General features: G+C 36.5%; 1 protein-coding gene across 2 annotated transcripts in view; it reads right to left on the bottom strand.

Moving 5' to 3' along the window:
• Positions 1-2,468: 2,468 nt before the first annotated feature.
• The window catches only part of LOC131057712 (uncharacterized), a 44,790-nt gene continuing 19,368 nt past the window's right edge, over positions 2,469-27,890 (bottom strand). For both annotated transcript variants that reach the window (XM_057991875.2, XM_059213450.1), the window contains one exon: positions 2,469-3,553. In XM_057991875.2, coding sequence (XP_057847858.1) covers positions 3,357-3,553 — 197 coding nt within the window. In that variant the 3' untranslated portion in view covers positions 2,469-3,356. The remainder of the gene's footprint in view (positions 3,554-27,890) is intronic.

Genomic DNA, 27,890 nt, shown 5'->3' with positions numbered 1-27,890 from the left:
AATGCCTATCCCAAATACTTAATTGTTGATGACTTTTCTATCTCTGAAAATTGTGGATCTCTAGTTAATTCTTCATATCTTGATAAACTTGCTTGAGGTGTGGATCCATCTATAATTGGTGCAACTTCATCACCTTCTTGAGTTCTTGATGGATCAACTTCCCCTTACCCTATTCTAGGGACTACTCCTCATTTAGATACTTATAGTTTTGAGGAGTATGTTGATGGAACCATCGTTCGTAGCTCATCTCTAGTTTGTATGCAAACTATATCTTCTTTAGTTAGACACTCTTAATCTGTATGTGTGATGGAGCAAGTCGAAGCGACAATAGAGTACTCTCCTCTCCTCTCCTCTCCCCCTATTTGAGGATATGGATAATGGTGTTTCCTGGACTATCATCCAAAGAAGAGAGGTCCTAAAAATGTATATGATTCTAATATAAGCATTTTGGTTGTGAGGATTGCTAAGCGAAGGCTTGGTGTGGTGTAGGCAGCTAATATATTGGTCACTTTTGGGTTGGTTGTTTTTGTTGGGTGGTTGTAGGGGAGCAGCTTTGTTGTGGTTGTGTTGTTCGTCTTTTGTGTCAACTTCACGCATATTGTAAAGGGTTTCAAGGCCACTTCAAAACCTATTTTACCCATAAAAGCAAAAACAATTGAGATTGCACCAATGTCAATCGCCATCTCCTATGTTTTCCACATGACACAACCACCTTTTTTAGAGTGTCATTCTTATATATTGAAAGCTACAATTGTGTCAGTACCTGTGGAAACTACATTCTTGAAACACAGAAATATGACCAGTAAAACATTCCATTTCAAGAAATAATGTCATCTATGTAACTAGAATTCAAACAATGTAACTGTCAATCAATTTGTCCTTTAGCCAAAACATGGTAATCTAATTCTCAAAGGATATGGATTTCTTTACAATAAAATATAGCGATTGTAGAGCACCACAAAAGTTCTTAGAACAAAAAATATTCATTCATAATTAACATCAAAAATTGATACCACACTTTGTAGACTTTTTGTCTAGTCTTTTATATTTATCATTAAAAAAAATATATTTTACTAATACTTTCCAAAGTAGCAACTATGGTAGCAATGACCTCTTCCAAATTTGAACTTCCATTATCACCATAACCAATCTATGCATGTCTCTAGAGATAATGCGTAGAACAAAACACATATTCTCAATGGATTGATGGAAGACCAAAGCAAGCGATGCATTTATAAAAATTTAAAATACTGCCCGGCTGTGGAATCAACTATACAGCTAGTGATTTTATCCAAGAAAGTACGCATCTATTTGTTTCAAAAAATGGGAAACCCAGATCCTTACTGTTTTATAGTGTTTTAATAATGATTTTGTAGCTTCTGACTTATTACTCCTCTAAGCTTGTCTTTCTCTCATTTGCTCATCTCTTGTTCCTCATCTTAGTCTTCTAATTCTCTATCCAGGTGATCTTGTGTCCGCTTGTAATTTCACCGTTCATTTATTCATTTTTCTCCACCTTCATCACATCCCCACATAAAATCTATCTGTTTTACTTCTGTACTACTTCATCCATAAACAAATTTGTCCCTTTTGTTTCATCACTTGCTGCCTGCCATATTCAAACCTCCACTTTTAAATATTATCTCTTTTTTTTTTTCGTTAATATTATCTCTAAGTTTATTCTGTCACCAAGAAATGTTTTGATCCAAAGCACTTTGACTATAGCTTAGACAAAGCTGATCAAGGAAAATATGAAAAAAATGGAAACTCTATTACAAGTATAGAATGGTAAGTAAATCTTTCCAATTCAAAAAATAAGATAGTTGTAATCTTCTTATGAGTCAATGTGGGTGTGGTCAAGAGGTTGGATCGTTTAGTTCTTATAATGAAAGCCAAGGTTCAACTCGCCCCAAGGACATCTTAACACTGTAAGGTGTACTGATTGCAGGTAGACTATAGCCAAATAGTGCTTAAGGAAATGGCATTGATGTGGCCAGATAGTACTGAAAGAAGCGGCAAGTAGAGTAGATGGAAGAAGTTAGGTAGCAATAGTAATGCTAGAAATTTGCAGATGACGAGGTATACAACAGCAAGTGTAGGTGCAGGCCATTATGTGGTGTTCGCGCTGTAGTAGGCCTGATAATCTCAAGAAAAAATGTTGTAACGAGACTGGGCCTCAATTCAAACCTTACATCTAATAATCTAAAAAATCTTGTTATGGGAGAAAAACACAGAATCTACTTTTTTTACAGCATTTATGTGAATTAGCAAAATTGACCCAAAAAAATACCCTGGAGTGGATAATTGCTTCCGTTGCATGAAATTTGACCACAAGTAGTTGAAAATCTACAAGGGACGAGTCAATCCAAATGCCAATGACAATATTTTTTTCTTGTTGGACTCTATTGCACACAGCGCAAATTATTCAAACATAATACACTACAAAGAGAATCAACCACCAACAGATGTCAACAAAACCAACCCATGTCCATGTCACTTCTGTAAAATTTGTAAATTACAAAATGAATGTTAAAAGCGAGAATGAAATTGTGGAGTAACAACCTAGAAAAAATTGAGCACCAGTGGAGAGTATAACATCAAACAGTGTATTATGACAGTTTATGTCCAGAGCATATTTTGAGCCCTTTATTTCAAGTATGATCTCAAACCTTTTTGGCTCGGTCTGTAAACTGTGTATTGATAGCGTTTCCAATATTTGATGGAACTCATGGTGCTTGTATCATGGCAAGATCTTTCAATCCTATAGACAGCATTCATACTATCAATTACCAGGATATTTAGCACTTAAATATATCTGACTTTACCTTCATGTTTGGAGCCAAGTTTGTTGAAGCTTCCTTGCTTGTGTCAAGGCACAACATAATCTTTTCTTAAGCACTTTCCACTGATAACAAGTATGCCCACAATTATAATTATTGTGTAGAATGAATGTTTCAAAATATTCCAATGAGAAAAGAATATATATCAGACAAATATGTCCAGCATATTTATGCTACAATGACAAATATGAAAACCCTTATCTCCCCAAACTAATGAAAAGCCAAATCCACAATTATTTGGAAGGAAAATCTTTTATCAGGACACAGCACTGAAGTGCTATGCTTACATTAGCATGCTTTTGTAGTATCTATCTTATGCAGGAGCAAACTATCTCCTCATTTTCTTGATTAAAAACTGACAATGACCGCCTGCAAATACAAGAATACCTGTTGCCATCTACTAACTTGCAACAATCACAGAAATATAACAGATATGTTGCTTTACCTTTTTTAAAGACCTTGGTATTTGCCTTTCATACAACTTTTGAACAGTAAAAAATACCACAAATAAAACATTTATCGGCCACCAAATGCTGGTTTATCTTTGCGGATGGCTTGTGCCAAATTAAGTTCAAAAAGCTCACACCTGATTGGCATTTCCATCTCATAAAACGGATTTTTCAAGACATAGTCTGTGTACAATTCATATATTGATTTCAGAAGTAGCTCCATCCCCTGGGTTCCTGGTTCACTGACCACAAAAATCTTTGTTCCTGCAAGGGCAGGCAATGCATTAACATCTTGTTCTTAATCATATGTTTTGTAAATAACATCTTGTCAGGAACTAGCTTAGAATATTTTTCTGTGCATTTTTCTTTGGCAGAAGGGAAAATGAAAAATTATGTGTGCCATTTCAAAGAAATAGAATAAAACGAAACAGATTATTTGAAAATAGAAATTGAAAAATAAAAATAATGTATCTTCTCTGCACAAATTAAATCGTAGTTTCTAACATATTAATTTAAATATATTTTTCTATCAGCATGATTGTTGCACTTCCTTCCGGTGCAAGTGCTAGTCTTTATGCATCTCAAGCATTTGTATGATTATTTTGTATATTTATATAAATTATTTTATTTGTTGAGTCTCCAGTTGGACTAAAAAATTTGGGCTGCTTACTTTTCCCCATTTTTGAGTCTTTAATCTATGTTGCCAATATCTTATGGACCAACATTTTAAGAAAAAAACAAACCTTGAGAGTCATATGTATTTCTTGGAACAATGATTACTACCATAGGAGCAGCAGAAATGGATTACCAAGATGTTCAAATATGATTTCAAAATTATTTGCTAAAAAAAGGGAAGGAGAATGTAGTAGTCGACACTCCATCTCGACTAGAAGCTACCATAATTCTATCTCCTTATTCCAGCCTAAATGGGTAGATGCAACAAGGAGAATGGTAACACGACTCTAAAACAAGGAATCTCATATTTTGGACTGACCTATTTGTGGCATTGAAAACAAAACTAACCCCCAATTCATCTCATCATCCACACTCACATGACACGAACAAATCGATATACCACTGTTAAAACATAGGAAAAATAATTTTCTTCTGAAATATGTAAGCCATGTTTTATTTGTCACTGTATTTCAAACCCCCATGCCAAGGGCACTGCCCCTTGACCCTGCAATGGGTGCTGCCCCTCGAACCCACTTAGGGTGTTGCCCACTCCTAGCCTCCACTAGTTATTGGGATCTCTTGTTACATAAGAAACTTGATTACAATCAGACTGACAACTTAGATAATTATCTTTGACTATCATAATATAATTGATCAATGATAAAGTATCATGCTATCAAAGATTCACAAGTCATTATAAAAAAACTTGCACACACACACAAATTAAGTTTTGACATATGCTAATTTGTTCGACTCACATGTGAACTCTCAGTTCAATACAAATGTTATGTATTAAGGATCTATAATGTATATGATAAATGCTTTATCAATGTTATCGTATGAATATTTGAAATTTCCCTATATATTTTAAATTTTACCTATTTTTATATAGTTGTCCCCTGCCATCCTCAAAACTCATTCCCCATCCCTTCCATCCCCATCCTAGAAACATGGCGTAACATAGCTTAACGCCCATTTTTATGAGACCAAACTACCTGCCCTTTACAACTTAACATTTAACTTATTCACGTGAGTTAACAACTACTAACATCCTTAAAAATATAAATAACTAAAAATTACGGGTGTTTACATACAAGAAGCATGCCACATACATTTATTAAAATAAAACTATATAAACAAATACATATTTAGATCACTAGACCCAACATTATGTCCCTAATATTCTATCTTCTGAAGTGTACAAAGCTAGGTTGCCAGTTCAGGTTCGGGCACTGGTTCAAGGTCGAAGAACCAGTATGTCGGTACAAAAAAATTTTGAAAAAGGGTTTGGGTTTGTTAGTACAAACACACACACACACACACACACACACATATATATATGTGTGTGCAGCATATAAGCATGAATTTAGATTAGCATGTCACAAAGCATCATATAAACAACAAAACCAACATAAACTTGTAATCATAGCATCATGATCAACCATAATAGCATCATATACATCAATTTTAATATCAAAATAACAAAATATTCAAGTATCATTGTTTCAACTTTCAACAATTTAAAGTTTAATCATCAAATGGATTCTCTAATTCATCATCCTCTTTCTTCTCCTCCTCATCCTCCTCATCATTGACATTGACATTAGATGAACCAATGCCAATGCCACTTGCACTTGCACTCGCACTATAAGTTTGCTTGGCATCCGAGTCATCAAATGCAACAAGCTGAGAAGCGGAAGCATCCAAATCAGTATGCTCTGGCTCTATATCCCACATCTTTGTTTCCCCTTGCTTGTAGTCATGTTGCTTGTGTGAAAGAAGACGTAGGTTGGAATGCACATATACTAAATTCCCTGCTCTTTTTGATAGCAACCTACTGCGCTTTACTGAGCGGATGAAAGAGTATGTACTCCAATTTCTTTCTGAAACAGATGAACTAGCAACCTATGGAGACAATGTAAACAATTAAAGTTGTACATTTATAAAAATTAAAATAAAAAGTTACTAGCAACCTATGAAGACAAAGTAAACTATAAATAAACTTGTGATAAATTTTAATTAATTAAACTTAATTGCGATAAAACTTTGACAGCGAGGGGTTGTAAATTTTGGAAGCATGTGCCATGGAAGTACCACCAACTATGAGCATCCTTGTTGGATCTATGACGAAGAGCATCAACACTTAGACCATTTCCATTTGCAAATTCTATGAACTCATTTGTAACAATATCTCACAGATCATCATCAAGATAGAGTCTAAGGAAAGCTGCCTTGTACCCATCAGATACTTCTAGATCTCTCCATGGTTGAATCCTTCCTAGTTTATCAAGAAATTGATTGCTATAGTACTTTGGTGTCTAGGCATAGGCAAGAAGATGCAAAGGAGTGATCATCTTATTCCACCTTTCTACAACAATTGATTCCACTTGTTTGAAGAATTTCTCCTCAAAGTCATTCTCTCTTGCATTTATAATGCACTTCATTTTTCAAGCATTGAATCAATGCCATTATAAATCTCACCAATGCAAGGCCTATCCATGTCAGTATAGTGAATCATGCTCATAACAAGCTCAGTGAAACTAAGGAGATATGTCACAAGATCCCACCATGACTCATTCAATATCTGTTCCCTAATTTTTGTTGCCCTCTCACTGCTATTTTGCTTCCATATAGTCCAATTTGTGTTGATCACCATATTGCAAAGTGCCACTTTCACTTTCACAAGTTGTCTCAAGGTGATTGTGTTTGATGCAAAACGGGTCTCAGCAACCTATAACACAAATTAATGCCAAAATGATTAAAAAATAAAGCCAAACTTTAAAGAAGAATACACAATATAGCTTACACAATGATATTATGAACATTGAAAATTTTAAAAATCAAAAAATGTAAAATTAAATTACTATTTCACTTACCTTCAATAGCCCCAAATTCGAAAAGGATCTAAAAAATTCCTTGAGACATGTGGTGGTTTGTGATGAACATCTGAATGTCCTCAGCCTCTACATACACATCTTTGATCCATTTAATTTTATTCTCAATCTTTCATAGCATAAGATTGAGTGAATGGACCGCACAAGGTGTCCAAAAGATGTGATCATAGCATTCCTCAACCAACAAACCAGCAACTCTACAATTTTTTGTGTTGTCCGTTATGACTTGGACAACATTATGGGGTCCCACTGACTCAATGGCAGAGATGAGAATTCTGCAATAAATTGGCCATCTTTTACTTGGCCCTCACAATCCACAGCTTTCAAAAACATTGCCCCTTTAGGGGACACCACTATAACATTGATCAAAGGACGATTTTTAGAATCTTTCCACCCATCTGAAACAATTGATACACCTGTCTCAGCCCATAAATCCCTTATGGGTTTCAATGCATCTTCAACCCCCTTCACCTCTTTTTCCAATAAGGTTCCACGTACCTTCTCATAACCTAGGCTCTTATACCCTCTTGGAGCTTCATTAACACTTCTCAACATTTGCTTCCAATATGGGGAGCGAACAACATTGAAAGCTATTTGCATATATGCAACTTGCTACATCTTGGTCGGCACTGTCTCGACTCTCATTTTGAAATGCGGTTTCTAAAGGTCCCTTTGTTCTTTTGCATGTCAAGGGTGCTTCACTTTGAGGTTCAGCAATGGAAAAAAAGGGGTGGTTTTCTACTACAACATTGGGATTAGATGGGGGTTGCATTCCCTTTGTTTTTTTTGGTGCGGTTTGATTCAATTTGCAGGCTTCCCTCTCTTCTGCTATCTCATGCTCCCTAACATATTTCATCACCATCTCATCAGGTATAGATTTACCCTCTTTTCTAGGGCATTTCTTGATGCCTCTTCCTGGTATTCTACACAAATGACCTGCTACCTGAAAATATGAGCTAGTACGTTCAACAACACATCCTTGGCATCTCCAACAGAATCCCCCACCTTCTGGAAGTGGTCTTATAATGTCAACATACTTCCATAGGGGAGAATTTGGATCATTTCTTTGTTTTGAGATTGATTGTTCATTTGTGCCAATGGAGGAAGAGGTAGATGCCATTCTAGTTCCCATGGCAAGAAAAACACAAACAAATTCAAAACAAAAACAAAATAATGAAAAACAATTAATGTTTCATGTTTGAAAATTTGTGAAACAAAAATAGTTGAAAAAAAGGAAACCTCTTTCAGCCAATGGGAGCTTGTAAATGTGTGGAAATGATGCTGCAACACTTGCTGAAGCTTTAAAAATCAGTCTTCAACTCCTATTTGATTTTGGAAGCAAAACTTTGTTCACCCTTTCTTCAACCTACTAGCAAAAAACATTTGTTTGCAACACAAATGAGGAGAAATGAGCAAAGTTTATGTTTTAAAACTCACTTTTAGGGTTTTATTTTCATTTTCAAGTGGCAAAATTTTATTTTTTTTTTAAATGCAAATAAAATGGCGTTTTTTGGCTGTCAATCGCTCGGGTTCAACCTGGGTCCACCCGAGTCCGTCTTGGCACGAACCACGCCTGTGGAACATGGACCCTGTCCAAACCACAGGCGGACCGGACCAAGACCAGGGGGCCAAGAGGGCGAACCCGATAACTTAGGTACAAAGCATAGTTGCAAGGAGAGCCATCCCAACCCCCCTAGGATGCATCTCGAAGACCAAGACACATCCCAATACCAAAGACCTTGCCTAAGACGTCTCCAATTGCAGGAGACTTTAAATCGCAGTCTCCCATGCAAAAGGCACAAACTCCCACACAAATAAAACAAAATTCCCTAAGAATTAAAAGTTCAATGCACCAAGAAGCTAGAAAAAAGAACACACCATGGAAGGGAAAACAAGAGACAATGCAGGACAGGAGTCAACACAAGCTAACAAAATCACAAGTATTTGCCTTTTGGATATTTGTAGTTTGATGCAAAACTCAAAAGATATTCATACTTTCTATACTCTTGTTGTTGTTCTTTTAATTCCTTTATGTAGATTTTGTGGTATACACCAAAGTTAGAAAACTTAGACTTGCCACGGACTCACGAAAGGACTCGGCAAAAAAAAAAACCGAAGTTTTACAAAAAAAACAAAAAGAAATTAATGCATTTAGAGATCAAAAGAGCCATAATTGAAACATTACACATGTCATGTGATCTCCAAACACTCAATATTTGAAATTTCATCATTCATACTCATAGTTTCAAACTTCAAAATGTATAACAGTAGCATAAGTTTAAAAATGTTTACAAATAATATATAATGATATGTCCAAATGTGAAAAACAACAATGAACAAACTAAAGAGAAGACTACATCTTCCTCTTCCCAGCTCTAGTGAAAACCAAGGGAGAGATAGAACTACAGGGTCTAGTTCTAGGAGTCTGATGTAGCTTCTCCAACTCGCCAAAATTAGGTTGAGGGTAGCACCACTTACTGAGGTCTGAGGGTGAGAGAGAGAGGGGTAGAGAGATAGGTCTAGGTCTTGGGGGAGAGAGGAGAGAGTGAGATAGAGAGTGGTAGAGACTAGAGATAGGGGATAGAGGAAGAGTGATAGGGAGATAAATAGGTCTAAAATTTGGGGTAGATAAAGTGAGTGACATAGAGAGAGCAAGAGAATGCTAATAGGAGCCTACTGATTACTAAAATTTGACTGTTTGAAAATTTAAAAGATCTTCTAAAACCTAGAATTTGTATTATAATTCCTAGAGATTTGAAACCACTCTCAAACATCCTGCCAATATATACATGATATATAACTTAAAGTATAAAAAAGACATTAAAATGTGACTTATACTTAAATGTTATATTTCATGAATATATTCTGATGAAGAGTGTTAAATTTATTTAAATTTTGTGATCAAGAGGCTAGAACATATGAAGATATAGTCTGAAATTTACTTCGAACTGCAATAGTGTGAATGGAACGGAAGCACAACACTCAATTTCAGTATTGTCCTCCTCCCATTGTATGCATGTTATATATATGAATGAGAGGGTACGTAGAGAAGAGATATGTCTTCCCATGTGGGAAGACACCTCTTCCTACGTACCACTCATCATATCACCGCACGTTAACAAACATATTATTTGCTTGACTGATCGCGATTTATGATAAATCATTTAACCTAGCCCGATAACAAGAAGGGGTGTGACCGGTGGCAACCACCCTCATTCGATATTTATTCATTGTTTATTGTTAACGTGAATATGTTAACATGTAATTAATTCATGCATTGGAAATAGGACGACCGACGTTACAAGAATTAACACTCCCTCTTAGCTAGGGAGGACATATTTCATGTTGAGGAAAACAACACAATTCATTAATTGATTGTGAAGAGAAGAGATATCACACCATAGTGATATTCAAAGATATGGTTCAACAATGAATATCAGGTCTCATGATACTCACCATAACTCATAGTTATCAAGTAAGGTATGTGCACTACCATCAAGTCACATAATCCCTACCATACTGATAATGATTCATGGCATGTCCACGAATATTATGTCCATAATATTCACCATGAAGATCTCTATCATAATTATGGTTTATTTAATGATATCAACCAACTGATATCTACCATAATGTCTCAGAGATATATACTATCATGACATGTCCATAGATATCAAGTCTCATGATATCCATCAAGATAGATAAATTGATAATTGTAAAATCGTCACCTTACAATATCAATATGAAACAAGTGTTCATTATTGAAAAGTCATCACCCTTCAATAATGTTCACAGGGGGGCCATGAAGTCGTGGAGTCACACACATGACAAATAAAAGAGTTTAGACATTAAAAATCTTAAATATATTAGTATATCAAAATAAATGAGACTCTATCTCAAAATTAAATAACATTTTCAACCATACCAAGTTTATCTCTAAAGTGCTCAATCTTGATCCTGGAGAGAGGCTTGGTAAGAATGTATGCAATCTAATCACTTGTACTAATATAATTCAGTGGGATCACATTCCTTTCCACCATATCTCGAACATAATGATAAGGAATCTCAATGTGTTTAGACCTGTCATGAAATACTGGATTCATTGAAAGCTTGATGCAACTCTGATTGTCACAATAGATGACAGTAGGATTTAAGGGCTGACCAAACAATCCTACAAGCAATTTCCGGAGCCATACTGCTTCTCTTGCTCCCATGGAGGCTGCAATGTATTCAACTTCTGTAGAACTCTGAGCAACTGAAGACTGTTCTCTACATATCCATGAGATCATTCTTGATCCTAAACTAAAGCAACGTCCTGATGTGCTTTTCCTATCAACTACGCTTCCAGCCCAATCAAAATCAGTGAATCCATGTAAGTCAAGGTCTACATGTTTATATTTCAGACCAAAACCAATGGTTCCTCGAAGATGTCTCAGAATATGCTTTGCAGCAACAAGATGTATTTCCCTAGGTTCGCACATGAACTGACTTAGTGTATTAACAGCATAACATATATCAAGTCTTGTGTTTACCAAATACATCAGAGATCCAATAATCTGTCTGTAGAGGGTAGGATCTGCAAACTCTGATTCTGCAGCTACTTCCTTTAGCTTGTGCAGATTTGTCTCCATAGGTGTGGTCATGGATCTACAATCCATCATTCCAAATCTCTTGAGTATATCAATGGTGTATTTTCCTTGATTAAGGATTATACCATCTGCCTATTGCCAAACTTCCAATCCAAGGAAGTAGTGAAGAATCCCTAAATCCTTCATATCAAACTCAGAGGCTAATTCTTTCTTACACCGAGAAATACAATTATCCTCTCCTGTGATTAGTAGATCATCAACATAAAGAATAAGAATTAATAATTCACCATTGATTACTTTGTAGTAGAGATTTGGATCTGCTTCATTCTTGGAAAACCCTAATTCCAAGAGATAGTGATCAATTCTTTCATACCATGCTCTGGGGGCCTGTTTAAGTTCATATAGGGCTTTCTTTAATCTACAAACATGTGATTCAGCCTTATGAATCACAAAACCTTCAGGTTGCTCCAAATAAACTTCTTCAATCTTACCATTCAGAAAAGCAATCTTAACATCCATTTGATGGACTTTCCATCCTTTAGAATCTGCAATAGCCAAAACTGCTCGGATAGAAGTGTATCTGGCAATAGGAGCAAATGTCTCTTCATAGTCAATACCTTCTTTCTGTGAGAAACCTCTGGCAACAAACCTTGCTTTGTGCTTCTCAATGCTGCCATCTGCTGCATGTTTGATTTTGAAGAGTCATTTTGAAGATACCACAGATTTGCCTTTAGACCTAGGCACAATATCCCAGACATCATTTTTCAGAATTGACCGATACTCTTCCGACTCTGCTTCTTGAAGCATCTTTTAAGCCCAAAGTGGTCTTTCCTAGTTTCAGGATGATGTTCTTCCAAAGGTAAGTCTTGAACTTCATGCTCAGCGTTTTTAGGGGTCTCCCTCTGAATCTCAGGGGTGGGATCCTCATCCATGCTTGTAGTAGGATCTTGGTGTTCTAATTCATTAGAGCTTTTGGACCTCCTAAATGCTATGTCTTTTTCAAAGATGACATCTTTTCTTAGTTCAATTTGCCTTTGTCCAGGTATGTATACTCTGTAAGCCTTAGAGGTTTCACTGTACCCAACAAATACCCCTTTCTTTCCAGAAGGTTCTAATTTTGATCTCTTTTCTTTGGGAACATGAATATAGACTGGACACCCAAAGATCCGGAGATGAATCATGTCAGGTTTGTTACCAGTAAAGGCTTCTTCAGGGGTTTTATTATCAAGAAGAGAATGAGGACATCTATTTTGGATGTACACAGCTATCCTAGATGCTTCAGCCCAAAATGAGGTTTCTATATTTTGGTCAAACAACATAGCCCTAGCAGCTTCTACTATAGCCCTATTCTTTCTTTCAGCTACCCCATTTTGTTGTGAGTTATAAGGTACAGTTAACTCCCTCTTAATCCCAACATTTATACAATAATCTTTAAACATATCAGAAGTGTATTCCCCCCCATTGTCTGTTCTCAAGGTTATGATTTTCTTACCTGTCGTGTTTTCTGCAAGAGCTTTGAATTCCTTAAATTTAGAAAGGATTTCTTCAGACTCTTTATACCTCAGAAAATATATCCAGGTCTTCCTAGAATAATCATCTACAAATATTACATAATATAAAAAATCCTCCTAAGGAAGGTACAGACATGGGTCCACATAAATCATAATGAACTAATTCTAATACATTTTTGGATTTACTGTTGAAAGACCCTTTAGTATTCTTTCCCAAGGCACACCCCTTGCATGCTCCTTCAGAACTGTGACTTAGCTTGGGTAAGCCAATCACCATCTTCTCTATCTTAGGTAGGGCATGGAAATGAAGGTGCCCTAATCTTCTGTGCCAAAGTTCATTCGAATCTGGAGTCTCATGAATCAAAGCTTGAGGTGGAGTGGTGCAAAGTCTATAGATGCTCCCTTGTCTTACTCCAATGGTGTGGGCTTTCTTGATGGTGGAGTTCTTTGGCCAAGCAAGTGCCTTTCCTTCCATAAAGGTTAATCTGTAACCCTTATCTTCAAGTGCAGAAACTGAGACAAGGTTTCTCTTTGTACCAGGTACAAATAGAACTCCAGTCAGCTGTAGGGATATGCCTGACTTTAGGTTGATATTGTAGGTTCCTATTCCCATAACTGGATAATTCGAGTCATCACCAATTGTCACTTCTTCATTTGAATTTTCCACAAGTGTATCTAGGTGCTCATGAAATCCAGTGATGTGTCGAGATGCTCCGTTGTCAATCACCCATGTGTTGGAACTGGAGGTGACTTGCCTAGAGAGGGTTGAGTAGAAGACTAGTCTCTCGGAATCACTCCTTTTCTTAACTTCTACCATTGAAGCCTGTTGCTTGATCCTGTCTGGACACTTCATTGCATAGTGCCCATATTGGTCACATTTGAAACATTGTACTTCAGAAATGTCTCTCTTCTTCTTTGAAGACCTCTTTCCATTTGAGTCGTTGTCCCTCTTTCTCTTAAAGTTCTTGTTCTTTCCTTTCTTGTGGGAATTAGAGTTTAGAACTTGAATGTCCTCATTACCATTGTTTTGTTTTATTCCTCTTGTGACAAGCCGAGATTCCTCTTGAATGCAATCGGTTTTCAATCTATCAAACTTAGGAAATCTAGAACGAGCAGTGATTCCTTGAATGAACGATTCCCACGAGGTAGGAAGTCCATTTAGGGCCATCATAGCAAGTTCTTTGTTGTCTACTAGATGTCCAATAGTGGATAGTTGATCCCTAAGCTCAATGATCCTCAAGAAATAGGATGTAACTAACTCTCCTTTATTCATCTTTATATGGTGTAGTTGATTCTTCAAGGTGAGAGCCCTGCTAGTGTTGTTGATTTCATTAATGTCAGCTAAGGCTTTGAACATCTAGAAAGCCGTCTCATATTTAGAAATAACTGGCACAATGTGATCTCTCACTGAATCCACAATTATCTTAAGAGCCTTGTCACTATCCTTGCTCCACTGAATTTTCTCTGTATCATCGGAGGGTTCAGGAATTTCACTTTTGACATGGGAGTCAATTTTATTTTCTTTCAAAATAAGCATGATCCTGAATTTCCAAGATACAAAATTTGATGCTCCATCTAGTCGATCTTCAAACCTAACTCCGGTTGCCATTAGGATTATAGGAATGCGATCTACTAAGAGCCGGGTGAAGGTCTATTTGATCGTTACAGAATTTAATTTGATCTTCCTTAACTTAGCTCTGATACCATGTTAAATTTATTTAAATTTTGTAATCAAGAGGCTAGAACAGATGAAGATATAGTCTGAAATTTACTTCGAAGTAGTGTGAATGGAACGGAAGCACAACACTTATCAATTTTAGTATTGTCCTCCTCCCATTGTATGCATGTTATATATATGAATGAGAGGGTACGTAGAGAAGAGATATGTCTTCCCACGTGGGAAGACACATCTCTTCCTACGTACCACTCATCATATCACCACACGTTAACAAACATATTATTTGCTTGACTGATCGCAATTTATGATAAATCGTTTAACCTAGCCTGATAACAAGAAGGGGTGTGACTGGTGGCAACCACCCTCATTCAATGTTTATTGATTGTTTATTCTTATTGTTAACGTGAATATGTTAACATGTAATTAATTCATGCATCGCAAATAGTACGACCGACGTTACAAGAATTAACAAAGAGAATGAGACTAACTTGAAAATAAAATTAGATAATTATTTGCCGTGTTCTTACCTCTTTTGTTGGGCGTGTTTCTGTGTGTCACGAGTCTTTAAATCGGACTCACAAGTCCCGATTTAGGACTCACACGAGTCCTTCTGAAAAACTCGTGAGTCTTTTGTTAAGACTTGCCAGGACTCGGCTCATGAGTCCTTGGCGAGTCGGCTCGGCCCGCTAATGGACTCACGAGTCTGTGGCGAGTCCCACGAGTCTTCCATCTATGGTATATACTATACACAATGGGGGTGAGTTTTGTTAGATCCTTGGGAGTCGGGAATTTTCCTATGATATACACTTTCTTTCTTCATTCTTGTGAGTATGTCTATATTCATATTCTCATATGTATAATCTCTATTCACATTCTCATATATATAATCCATAATCATATTCACATTCTCATACATATAATCACATAGAAATAGCATAAGGATTAGCAATGTTGAAAGATTAAACTTGTTGGTTTGGGCCGTTTTACAAATATACACCAATTTTTAAATTTTCTATAAATTATTAAATTATATTAAAAAAAATTGGTGTCTCCAAGTACCCCCATCTCCTATTTTGAAAAATAGTTGTACTAGTACCGGTACCAATCTCCAAAGTCTCCAAGTACCCCCATCTTGGTGCAACCTTGGTACTAAGTTTCTGCTGTAGCTTACTTATGTTATGCATAACCTTTATATTTTCATTCATTAGTTCTGAAAATTTCTTTACGCCAACCTCATTAGAATGAAGGGTTGTGACTTTACCCAATTATGTCTATATATAAGGAGAGAAAGGCTCCCACAAATCATTTAAAGTTCTATTACCAAATTCCTTTAAATGTTATTCTTCTTTCTAAAGATCGTCCCCTAAAAGTGGCCTTGTGTCTAATCAATTCTTCTATCATTTGTGTGCCATTATCTCTGGGTTTGTGTTTAATTTCTGCATTCAAGCTACTATAGGTTTAGCATTCACTACAAAGAAATGCCCTAACAAAGTATTATATATCAAGTCAGGTATGACACTACCATCTTGGTGCATTTTGAAGTACTGTTCAATTTTCAATTTTCTCTATATACTTATATATTCACACATCCAAATGCATGAATATGCTGAAACAAATCCAAGTAACAAAAAACCACCCATAACGAAAACAAATCACCACAACTCCATTCAATGGGGAATAGAAACTAAGCCTTGCAATTAAATATTCAAATTCAAAAACTCAAAAAGGAAGAATATACACAATCAATGAATGTCTTCTATGTGTTTCAAAACTCAAACTAATATCTACAATAATCAAAACTGGGAAGAAAATACAAACGATAAACTGATCATACACGTACAATTTTTTTTTAAAAAGGTAAAAAAAATGTTTTAATATTTATCAACAAAATGAATTTCATTACTTAATTCCATATTTTTATCTCTTCATAGTATTGTCAGTCATTAGAGTTATCCTCACAACAAACACACATTTGATCCATTATTGATTCTTGTCCAGCCTGCAATCCCATTCCAATTCAACTTTTGCTAATTTTGCTTGGGAAAAAATAATCTGTTTTATAAATTTTATCCATCTCAAATTGATTTTTGGTATACATATCCTATCATAACACATACCCTTCACAACTACAGTTGCAACAAGCCTCTAGGTAGATCAGTAACTACCAGTCAAACTCATTTTATCTAAATATGAATAATTAACTCCCACTAATGATGCCTTCACCTTATCCTTTTCATTTTGGGTCACCTATTATTTATCTTATTTGCATCTATATAATTTAGTAATTGATAAGGTAATCAACAATTTTGATCTTGGATGTTTTCCTTGAAAGATTTACCAGAGTTTATGTTGCATTTGTTGTGTGCACGCAGTATAATTTACAAGGAAAGAATTTTATTGTCATACTTATAGGATCAATTTGTGGTGTATCCACGTGATTTAAGAAATGCCTAAGCAATCCTTAGCTAATGCATGTCATTAAAACATCCTAAAAGATAGGCCATTGAATGACTGCTCTATGGAAGTGGTGACTGCTAGCTTCATTACTACCATTTAATGGCATTTTAACCAAAAGTTGTCTAGGCCATAATTGAAAAAGCCAGCAAATACTTACGAGCCATACAGGTTGTAAGGTAACTTGCAGTATTACAAGCTACTGAGTAACTGCTTATGTTCACCACATGTTTTTGTGAATCAGAATAACTAAACATGCAGGAAAATCAAAATTAACTTGAAACTCAGAAAATCTCAGCCACTGATAAAAAGATCCTTTCAATTTTTATCACGCTTTTTGTTTTCTCCATGAAATCTACTCTTTGACAGCGCCTGTGTGAGCTGCATTTGCTGGATTTAGAGCTCCTGTGAGATTACTGGTCTGCATTTTGCCATGAAATTGGTGGTCCAGTGCTTTATTCTGCTGGCAGATGCATATTTTGAGTTTAGGGTCTGCTGCTCTGTCTGAGTATTTCTGTATTGGGGCTGCATATTTGCTGAAGTTTTCAACTTTCCGGCTTTGTTAAAGCTTTCAACAGCAATCTATGAAGCAAATCTAATTTTAATCTGTATATAACAGAAATCCAAGTTTGATCTATATATGAAGGAAATCAGTAATATGTTCCATAAATTCAGTAATATGCATGTTTTTGAAGTTTTTTTTTTATGTATCTTTAATGTACAATAATTTACTGAGTTTTTCCCAACGTTTTTGCTGAGTCCCAAGTTTTTAAGTTTTTGGGTCAACTGAGTTATTGCCAAGCCCAAGTTTTTCAACCATGGCCTAGGACAGAAAATCAAGAGTCTATTTAAGATAGTGTAAGATAGCCTGATCACACTGGCTGAAGACAGCCTCAATATAGAGACCAAATAAGTAAATAAAAGCTAGCCACAATAATATGCCAAAATAGCTTTGCAAAAGCAGGTATATATTCATAATAATGGGGCTTATGGATATGTATCATAGCTTGAATTGAAAAGAAGTTTAGCCTGCTCATTGCTCTTGTGCAACATGCAACAAATCATCTAGATAATGTAGTGTTGTAAATTGTAACCCTTTACAATTTCACGCTCCTTTTTGGGCCCTTGCTTTAGTGTACCCTCTCATAGTGATTTTTCAGCCTAATTATGGCATTGTCACTACCAAACTGTCATCATATGCTTATTTGGTGACCACATTCTATGTCCTGGCCTATGCACTCTGCATCTATCCTTCTCTGCTCCTGTTTTGGGTGGACTAGGGCACCTAGCGCCATGGTCCCCCCAAAACGGGCCCAAAATCAAACATGTCGGAATGTCGGTTCCCGCAGTTTGTTATTTGACCCCGATATTTTAATATGACCATTAGAAGTTGACCTAAAATAGAAAATACCTTGCATTCCCTATATAAAAGTATCCTCTCTAATTCATTTTCATCCTAACCAACCTAAGCATTATTGAGATCATTCTTAGAGCAAGCATTATTGCACAAATATCTTCATATCTGAGTATTATGGAGCAGCAACCTGCATGCAAGTGTGCTTCCATGATTGATCCTTTTGTGCCTTGTCATGTCATATTATTGCATCAACCCTTGAAGGTCTTATCCAAAGAGCATTGCATCAACACCATTATCAATCTTGAGGTATAATCATTTCAATTCAGCATTTTACTTCAGATTTAGCCTCTACCCTACCAAGGGAAAGCTCTCTTTTCTAATCATCATTGTTGTAGTGGAGGTTAATTCCCACCCTAAGTTTAATAAGTCAAACCCCTATACAACACAACATTTCCCCTCTTTTTTGCGAGCAGAATATAGATCTAACTACTGAAAGTTGCAGAGTTGCAGAGTGTAGACTGAGACTTACACTTCCAGATTTTGAACAAGCGAAAACTCATGGACTATGTCAATTAGCACACTCGTCTGACACTTTTTGGCTGAATTTCGAAGAGCATGATCTGAGGAGCATTCTGATCCGGAATCCGAAATCTCAAGTCACAGGACACCTATCAAGACTAGGGCGCCTAACAAACTGGTCCAACACTTGCAAGCTCAGACTGCAGTCGCAGATTCCTTTCTGTGTTTTATTTCTAGAAGTGTACTTTTGTGCTTGTTTTATGATCTGTTTCTATCTATTTATGTTGAATATTGTCAATTTCCTAGCATTTTACCTAATTCTTGCATCTAATCACATAATCACAAACAAACAACAAAAAGAGAAGAATAATCACATACAGCATCTAGCTCTCCTTTGGGATTGAAGTTCTTATTGACCATTCTCCCTATATATAATAAGTGGAGATAGTGATTAAGTTCGTTCTTAGTTTACATTTCTAAGCTGAGACTCCTATTTCCACACCAATTTAGATAGATGTAACAAGATTGACAAGACACACATCCAAGATTCCAAATAAACTACTTTTCCAATACATAGACAAAAAGATGAATCAGTCCCATGCAAGTTATATGGCCTGCTGGCCACTCTTAGTTTATAATGGATAAGGTATAGTAGAAGAAGCAAACAATGAATAATTAGAGGTGTTTAAAACAGTTGTCTATCATCTTCAACTTGCATTTGATAATTGAATTTGCCTGTTTTTTTTAAATGTCAAACACTAGTTTAAAACATCTCTAATGTCCCCTTCCTAATTTGCCCTAAAATCACAATTGCAACAAATTAGGGTTAGGGTTACATCTTACCAAAATATCTCTTAATAATGCGATCCTTGATTTTTGATCTTGCAATCACAAGATGAACAACATATGCACATATACATCCATATATATTAAATATTAGGGTTAGGTAATAATGCAAACTTCATTCGTGAATAAATCTATAGTTATAGCAAGGAAATTATATGTCCATCATCAGATTTTTGATCTTGCAATCACAAGATGAACAACATATGCACATATACATCTATATATATTAAATATTAGGGTTAGGTAATATTGCAAACTTCATTCGTGAATAAATCTATAGTTATAGCAAGGAAATTATATGTCCATCATCACACAGCAAGTCTGATATTGTTGGGTGCCCTAAAATAGTTGTTCTCTCCCTTCATGCAATCCTCCTCCACACATCCATGGCTGGAGATCCTTATGTTCATTAACAGTCCCTCAATGTAGGGATTGGAAGGGAAATGGCAATAGGGTGCCATTAGCCATTCTCTCCCTTTCACAGCGCAATAAGGTGCCTAATAGCTGTTCTCTCCCTAGTGGTCACTCTAGCAAGGTGCCTGTTGTGACCATTTCACAAATCGCCCCATTGCAAATGGGGACCCCTGCTTTTTGCTTTCTAGGGTTTGTTTTCTAGGTCTTTTAGGGTTTTGTCTGTTAGCCTTTGCATTTTGAGTGTTGCCAAGGGGATCACCTGGATAGCAAATCCTGCTTGAGTGATGTCCTGATCCTGAAATTTGGCCAAGTCTGGAATGTCCTGATCCTGAAATTTGGCTAAGTCTGGAATGTCCTGACCCTGAAATTTGGCTAAGTCTGGAATGTCCTGATCCTGAAATTTGACTAAGTCTGGAAAACTGAAAATCCTCCAAAAACTAGATTTTGCAATATAACTCCTGGAGGTTTGAAACCACTCTCAAACATCCTGAAAGTATATATGGAATATAACTTAAAGTATAAGAAAGAAGAAAGATAGAAGGAAATGTTCTATCTTTCTTCTTTCTTATACTTAAATGTTATATTCCATAAAATGATCCTAACGGAGAGTTCAAAAAGTCAAATTTCGCTCCTGACCCTTCCAGAGGGTCCAAAGCGAATTTCGCTCCTGACCCTTCCAGAGGGTCCAGGGCGAAAATCAATCTAGGACTCATTTCTTGCCTTATTTGACCAAATTTTGACTCGCAAGGCATTTTGAAGGGAAAGTTGGAAATGTTTGAAAACCTTGAAAAAATGATGGATTTTGGCTAAGATTAGGAATTTCGCTCCTGACCCTTGCTGAGGATCCAGAGCGAAATTCATTATAAACTTCATTTGCCACCTTGTTTGAGCTTGAAACCTTGTTCCTGGCCTTGAAAATGATCTTACCTCGCCCTGTGAAATGGTTTGAAACTAAGAAATTGAATAGTTTAGCCTGGAATGAAGATTTCGCTCCTGACCCTTGCTAAGGGTCCAGGGCGAAAATTTTGTATGAGCCTATTTTTCACTAATTTTGGCTAACTTGTTTTGTGCAAGGTCTCCCAGAAGGAAGATTGGACGTCACTTGATGCAATTGAGGTGATTTTGAGTTTGAAAAAGGAAGAACCAAGCCTAGAAAAGGAAACCCTTGCTAAAGGTCCAGGGCGAAAATCCTAAAACCTATCTTTTCCTCCAAAATTTGAGCAAGGCCAAGCTTAGACATGGGTGTGAAATGACATTTGAATTGCCTTGAAGTTGGGTTGGATGGCTAAAGATGCAAATTTTGATGCCCAAAGGGAAATTCGCTCCTGACCCTTGCTGAGGGTCCAGGGCGAAATATTCAAATCCTCCTATTTTCCTTGCATTTCAAGATTGGATTTTGGTTTTTATGACTTGGATGGGAGAAAGACGTGTGTTATGCCTTAGAAATAATTTGGAGCTAAAAGAATGAAAGAATTTGCTCAAAAAAACTCAAATTCGCTCCTGACCCTTACTGAGGGCCCAGGGCGAAAATTGCAAAATCAACCTATTTCCTTTGAGTTTTGGCTAAGGCAAGGATGCACTAGGGTAAAAATGGCCTTCAAAAACATGATGAATAAGGATTTGGTTCCAAAACTTGATGATTCTAAGCCAGGGAAGAAAAATTGCCCCTGACCCTTGCTGAGGGTCCAGGGCGAAAATTTGAAAATCCCCTATTTTGCCTTGCAGGAACGAACCAAGCTTGGATGGAGTGGAAGAAGAAGACCTTTGCCTAGCCTTGAAGGATGGATTCAAGAAAAGTTGATGAAGGAGTAAGCACAAATTTGAAAAACCGCTCCTGACCCTTGCTGAGGGTCCAGGGCGAAAAAATCCTAAATGCACTTTTCTTCCAAAATTCAAGTGAAATCAAACCCAAATTCCAGTAAAAGATGCCATTTGGAGTGCCTTGGTGATATTTTGGATTTGCAAAAATAGGATATTTAAGGCCTAATTTGGAAAATCGCTCCTGACCCTTGCTAAGAGTCCAGGGCAAAATTATTGTCAATCTTCATTGAGGCCTTGATCAATCATTGATGTTCCTCAAATCCCCCAAAATTGCTAACTTCAAAGCCTTTGGAAAGGATAAATTAAATTCACATTTATTAAGGCATTGACAATTTAATAAATTAATTTTTAGGCCTTGAAATAAATAAAAAAATTCCCCTTGGAGGCATTGAAATTAATTTTGAAAATGAAAAAATTAAGTTGGGCGCTCAATATTTGTTATTTGCCTTTATTTGTCAAGTCGGCCTTCTTAGTGGTTTTTATTTTATTTTAAGGCTTATTTGCTAGGTCAGCCTCATGGTTGATTAGGGTGAGCACTCTATATAATGGGGGAGTATTGCTTTAAGTTTCAAATCATTCATTCATCCTTCTAAGTGCGAAATTGAGGAGCAAATTGGAGAGGCAAATTTCTTGCTAGATTGAAGGATAATTTCCAGATTTTGGAAGGTATTTGAAGGCAAATTTCCTGATTTTGAAGAAGCTAGTGGAAGGTGGAGCTCTTTTGAAGACTATTGGAGGCGTAATTCATCCAAGGGAGGACTATAATCTAAACCTTGTCTAGCAAAATCCAGTCTTCTTTCATCATTTTCGAAGGTCTTAGAGTTAAGTACTCAAGAAAAGGTATGGAAATCATTTTGATATTCTTCGTCAAGGCTTGTTTTAATTTCATAGCAATTTTTGAAAAGAAGTCTAAGACTTGAGGGTTTGATTTTGTTGATTAATTAATTAGGAAATGAAGAATTCTAGATTTATCATGAAATTTCCTAATCAATATCTTGAATTTTCCCTTTGGAGAGTCTTAATTTCTACATTTTAAGATATAATGCTTAAAGACTAATTTTGGAATTTTTGTGTAGGCATCAAATGGTGGCCCGGAGTCGGAAGATCTATTACTTGGCAGACTCTCATCAAAGAAAATCAAGCCAGATCAAGGACGGTCTCCTCCAAGAAGATCGAGCAAGGATAAGGGCGACCTCTTCCAATCCAGCATTCCAAGGCGAGGTACATCATCATCCTGCACATCAAAGACAAAAGAAGTCAGAGCAAGGGTTCGTTGAAGAAGCAGATAGTTTCAGAAGAGTTAATTAAAGCTAGCTTCTCAGCAACATCAAGTTGAATATCTACCAAGTACAAGTGTCAGATGAGGTGGCATCCCAGTCATCACTCCTCCAGTCGGATTGGTCCACCTTAGCGTGTCCAGATTCAATGTATCTAACTCATGGGAGGTGGCACAAACTTCGATGTACCTACCCCAGCTATCCATTGGTCGAATATTCTAAAAAAGAAATGTGTCCAATTAATACAATTATTTCATTGGTCAAAATTGAGTTTGTTGTAACAAACCCTAATTAGGGTTTTCATTGTAGAATCTTGGCCATTGATCTCAAATTGATCTTAGCCATTGAATTGTATTAAGGGCACTATATAAGGCCCGGCTCTTCATTTTGTAAAGGCTAATAGAAAATAGTTAGTCAATAGTTAGAAGGTGAGTAGTCAGTTGATAGAATAGCAATTAGAGTAGAATAGGAGGACAAGGCAAGAAATTGTTGCCATTGATTGTAAATAAACTCCATTTTCATTGAAGTAATGGTGAAGTGTGTCGTTTCTTGCAATATGCATGGTTTCTTGTTGAATCTTCAATTCTAGATGGCAGATGATTAGATCGAATGAAGGAAATTGTTGAATGCACCTGTGTGGAATCCGTCTAATCCAAACCACTAGCCTCTTGCTGATGGTAAGTGCGCCTTGCGTGGTCAACTGGAATAAAATGAGCTTAATCTTAAGTCGTTACACGTCTATTGTTTCATGCATTATCCTGAATGGTGATCAGTGTCAGATGGTGTACGATTTGAACATATTGGAAGCATCCCTTAGAAGATCGCATTGAGTTGGTGTTGAATTGTTTAGCCTGATGGTAAGACCCAGCCCAGTAGGACTCCACCTAGTCATTCATCCATCTTCTCGCATTCTAGGTAGTAGAGTAGACTTCCTGAACCCTACATCTTTTGCCATTTGTTTGTCTTCTAGTTAGTTAGTAGGACTTGTGATTCCAGCAAATCAGACGTTCAGTCATTGAGTGTAAGTCCCCTTGTGATTCCAACAAAATCACATCATACCACAGAGAGCTTATCCACACGTAGAGATCCTACAGCAAAGAACCTTGAAGTCATCCCGATTGATCCTTTTCGCGACATCTTCAACATTCGGAGGCTTTATTCAAGAGAGGATAAGGTACCTTTAGGTATTTTATTCTGTGTTCGCATGTGCATAAAAAACACGTCAACAGTGCCCTAAGCTGTTCTCCCTAATAATTGCAGATTTCTTCCTTCCGTACCCTACATGATGGATCATTGTGATCATATCATTAAATGCATAGATGTTTAGATCAGATAATTACATGTGCATATGGTTGATACAATTATACATCAAATATTCATATTTACTGTTTACATATATAGGTGTATGGATAAATATTGTATTCATTTCTGCCTACCACAGTAACTTAATTATACCAATCAGTCTGCTCTGACTTGGAGGAATTCTGATGATGCTGGAAAGTCTGAGCTGCTTCTTGCTGTGTTTGAAGTTATGTCTTTTGTCTTAGTCAATGTTGAAATGTTTAATTGCTATCTTTCTGAAGTTGTGATTTTAAATTAATTGTTGATCAATGATTAATTGATGAGTGCTTCTGCTGTGGTTCGATGTCTTTAGGACTAACTCTGCTTATATATTTCTTCATTCCCAAATGGAGCTCTTCTCCTTAAATATTTATTTTTATGCAGTGAGACACACCCTTCCACCGTTAATACCCTTTTAAGGATTACAACCCTTCATGTTACTTAATAAACAATCATTAATTATTCACCATCGCTGCCTCTTGTTAAGTTTCGATAAGATTTGAATAGTAGGTAATTTTAATTTTTGTTTACACCTTGATCACAATCTGATATCAATAGATGATATGAATTGAATCCTTCTAATTTGCTGTGTGTGTAATTCTGAATTCACTTAGTGTATAATCCACGATATGTTGTATGTGTGATTCTGAATTCACTGAATATCTATCTTCCACGATATGCCGAAGGTAACAATCTGCAATATATATCTATATGCCACGATCAGTATATGTTCACGGACTGCAGTATATCAATTTCCCACGATCTATATATTCACGGATGCTTGTGTGTTATTCGCTCATCACCAAGTGAGGGAGAGACGTATAATAATATATTGAATTTGAATGGCATCCTTCTAGAAATCGTGACCCTTCATAACATAAGACGTCTTTCTATAATCATGATCATTATACAAACTGATTCATACAAACCCAATAATAATGATTAATACTGATCACTAACACAAACCCGGTAATGATAATAATCAACTCGATAAATAACATACCCAATAATAGTAAGTTTCGGTTAAGACAAATTTAATCATAGAAACCCCGATAATATATATAATCGGATTTAATAATAATATTAAGGGTGAATGCAGATTGATTGTTATAATCAAATGTGTAAAGCTGATAGGCCACTTACACATTTGATCTGCATAGTCGGCCTTATCGGATTTTGACTGAAGCTATATAATCAACACTCCCTCTTAGCTAGGGGGAAATCCTTTTTAATGTTTACAAGTTACATCACCTTATTGTGATGATTGACCACAATGGCTACATACATATGTGGAAAGGAAAGATGTCACCTCTCTGTGATATCAACCATCATGGCTTATCCATAGATATCACCTCACGTGATATCCACCATTATGGCTTATCCATAGATATCACCTCATGAGATATCAACCGTTATTGTGAGATTGTCACCTCACAATGATATTCACCATGGCTCATCCAGAGGGTAAACACACAAGTACAAGAAAATCACCATGGACTCTCTCACGTGGTGTTGTCATGGCGTCACACACATGACATCCACCATGAACCATATCAGAGGGTAGAGATAAGGGCTTACACCTCAAGTCTCTCTCAAAGAGAAATGCATTAACAAGAGTTTACAAAACTTTAAACATCTTTTGAAGAGAAGAATACATTATCATATATATAAACAAATATAAACAAATCAATGAAGCAGAGACTCAATCTCACCTAGGGCTTCATTCTCCGCCATACCGAGCTTACCTCGGAAGTACACAAACTTTATTTTGGAGAGAGGCTTGGTGAGAATGTGTACCGTTTTCTCATCCATACTAATGTATCTCAACTGAATAGCATTCCTTTCCACCATGTCTCTAACATAGTGATACTTGATCTCCACATGCTTCGTTCTGTCATGAAACACAGGATTGACATAAAGCTTTACACAACTTTGATTATCACAATGGATAATTGTAGGCTCTTAAGGATTGTCCAAACAATCCTACAAGAAGCTTCTGAAGCCACACTACTTCTTGTGCTCCCACACATGCTGCAATATACTCGACTTTTGTGGATCTCAGTGCTACTAAAGATTGTTTCCTGTTGCACCAAGAAATCATAGCAAAACCCAAACTGAAACAACTAGAGGTGCTCTTCCGATCAGTGACACGTCCTGCCCAATCAGAATCAGTATATCCATGCAGCTTCAAGTTCACATCAGAAGAATATCTCGGGCCATATCCAACGGTACCGCGCAAGTATCTCAGAATATGTTTTGCTGCAACTAGATGTATTTGCTTTGGTTCACACATGAACTGGCTAATTGCACTCACTGCATAGCAAATATCTGGTCTAGTATTGACTAGATACATCAAGGACCCAATCATCTATCTGTATAGTGTAGAATCTATCAAATCCAAATCAGTTGCAGCCTCTCTTAACTTATGCAAGTTGGTCTCCATAGGTGTGGACATGGATTTACAATCCATCATACCAAATCTCTTTAGAATGTCAATGGTGTACTTCCCTTGACATAGAATGATCTCATCAGATTTCTGCCAAACTTCTAACCCAAGGAAGTAGTGCAATAAACCAAGATCCTTCATCTCAAATTCAGAAGCTGACTCCTTACACTTGATAATAAGATAATCTTCTCCAGTGATAAGTAAGTCATCAACATAAAGAATCAGAATTAATGCTTCCCCATTAATTACCTTTAAGTACAAATTTGAATCTGCATCATTCTTGGAGAAACCCAAGCCTAGAATCTGCATCATTCTTGGAGAAACCCAAGCCCATCAAGTAACGATCAATCCTTTCGTACCAAGCACGTGGAGCTTGCTTGAGGCCATACAATGCCTTCTTCAGCTTGCAAACATGAGATTCCTTCCCATGTACCACAAATCCTTCAAGTTGTTCAATATACACTTCTTCCTTGATTATACCATTTAGAAAAGTCGTCTTTACATCCATTTGATGAATCTTCCATCCTTTAGATGCTGCAATAGCTATGATGGTTATGATTGAAGTGTATCGGCAAATGGAGCAAGGGTTTCCTCATAGTCAATTCCCTCCTTCTAAGAGAATCCTCTAGCCACGAACCTAGCCTTGTATTTCTCAATACTACCATCAACAGCATGTTTGATCTTAAAGAGCCATTTAGAAGAAACAATAGATTTACCTTCTAGTCTAGGTACAATGTTCCAAACATCATTCTTTAGAATTGATTGATACTCTAATGTCA

This window comes from Cryptomeria japonica, chromosome 10, assembly GCF_030272615.1.
Source record: "Cryptomeria japonica chromosome 10, Sugi_1.0, whole genome shotgun sequence".
NCBI lineage: Eukaryota > Viridiplantae > Streptophyta > Pinopsida > Cupressales > Cupressaceae > Cryptomeria > Cryptomeria japonica.
The sequence above is the reverse complement of the archived record's forward strand: the minus strand, read 5'-3'. Positions and strand labels throughout refer to the sequence as shown.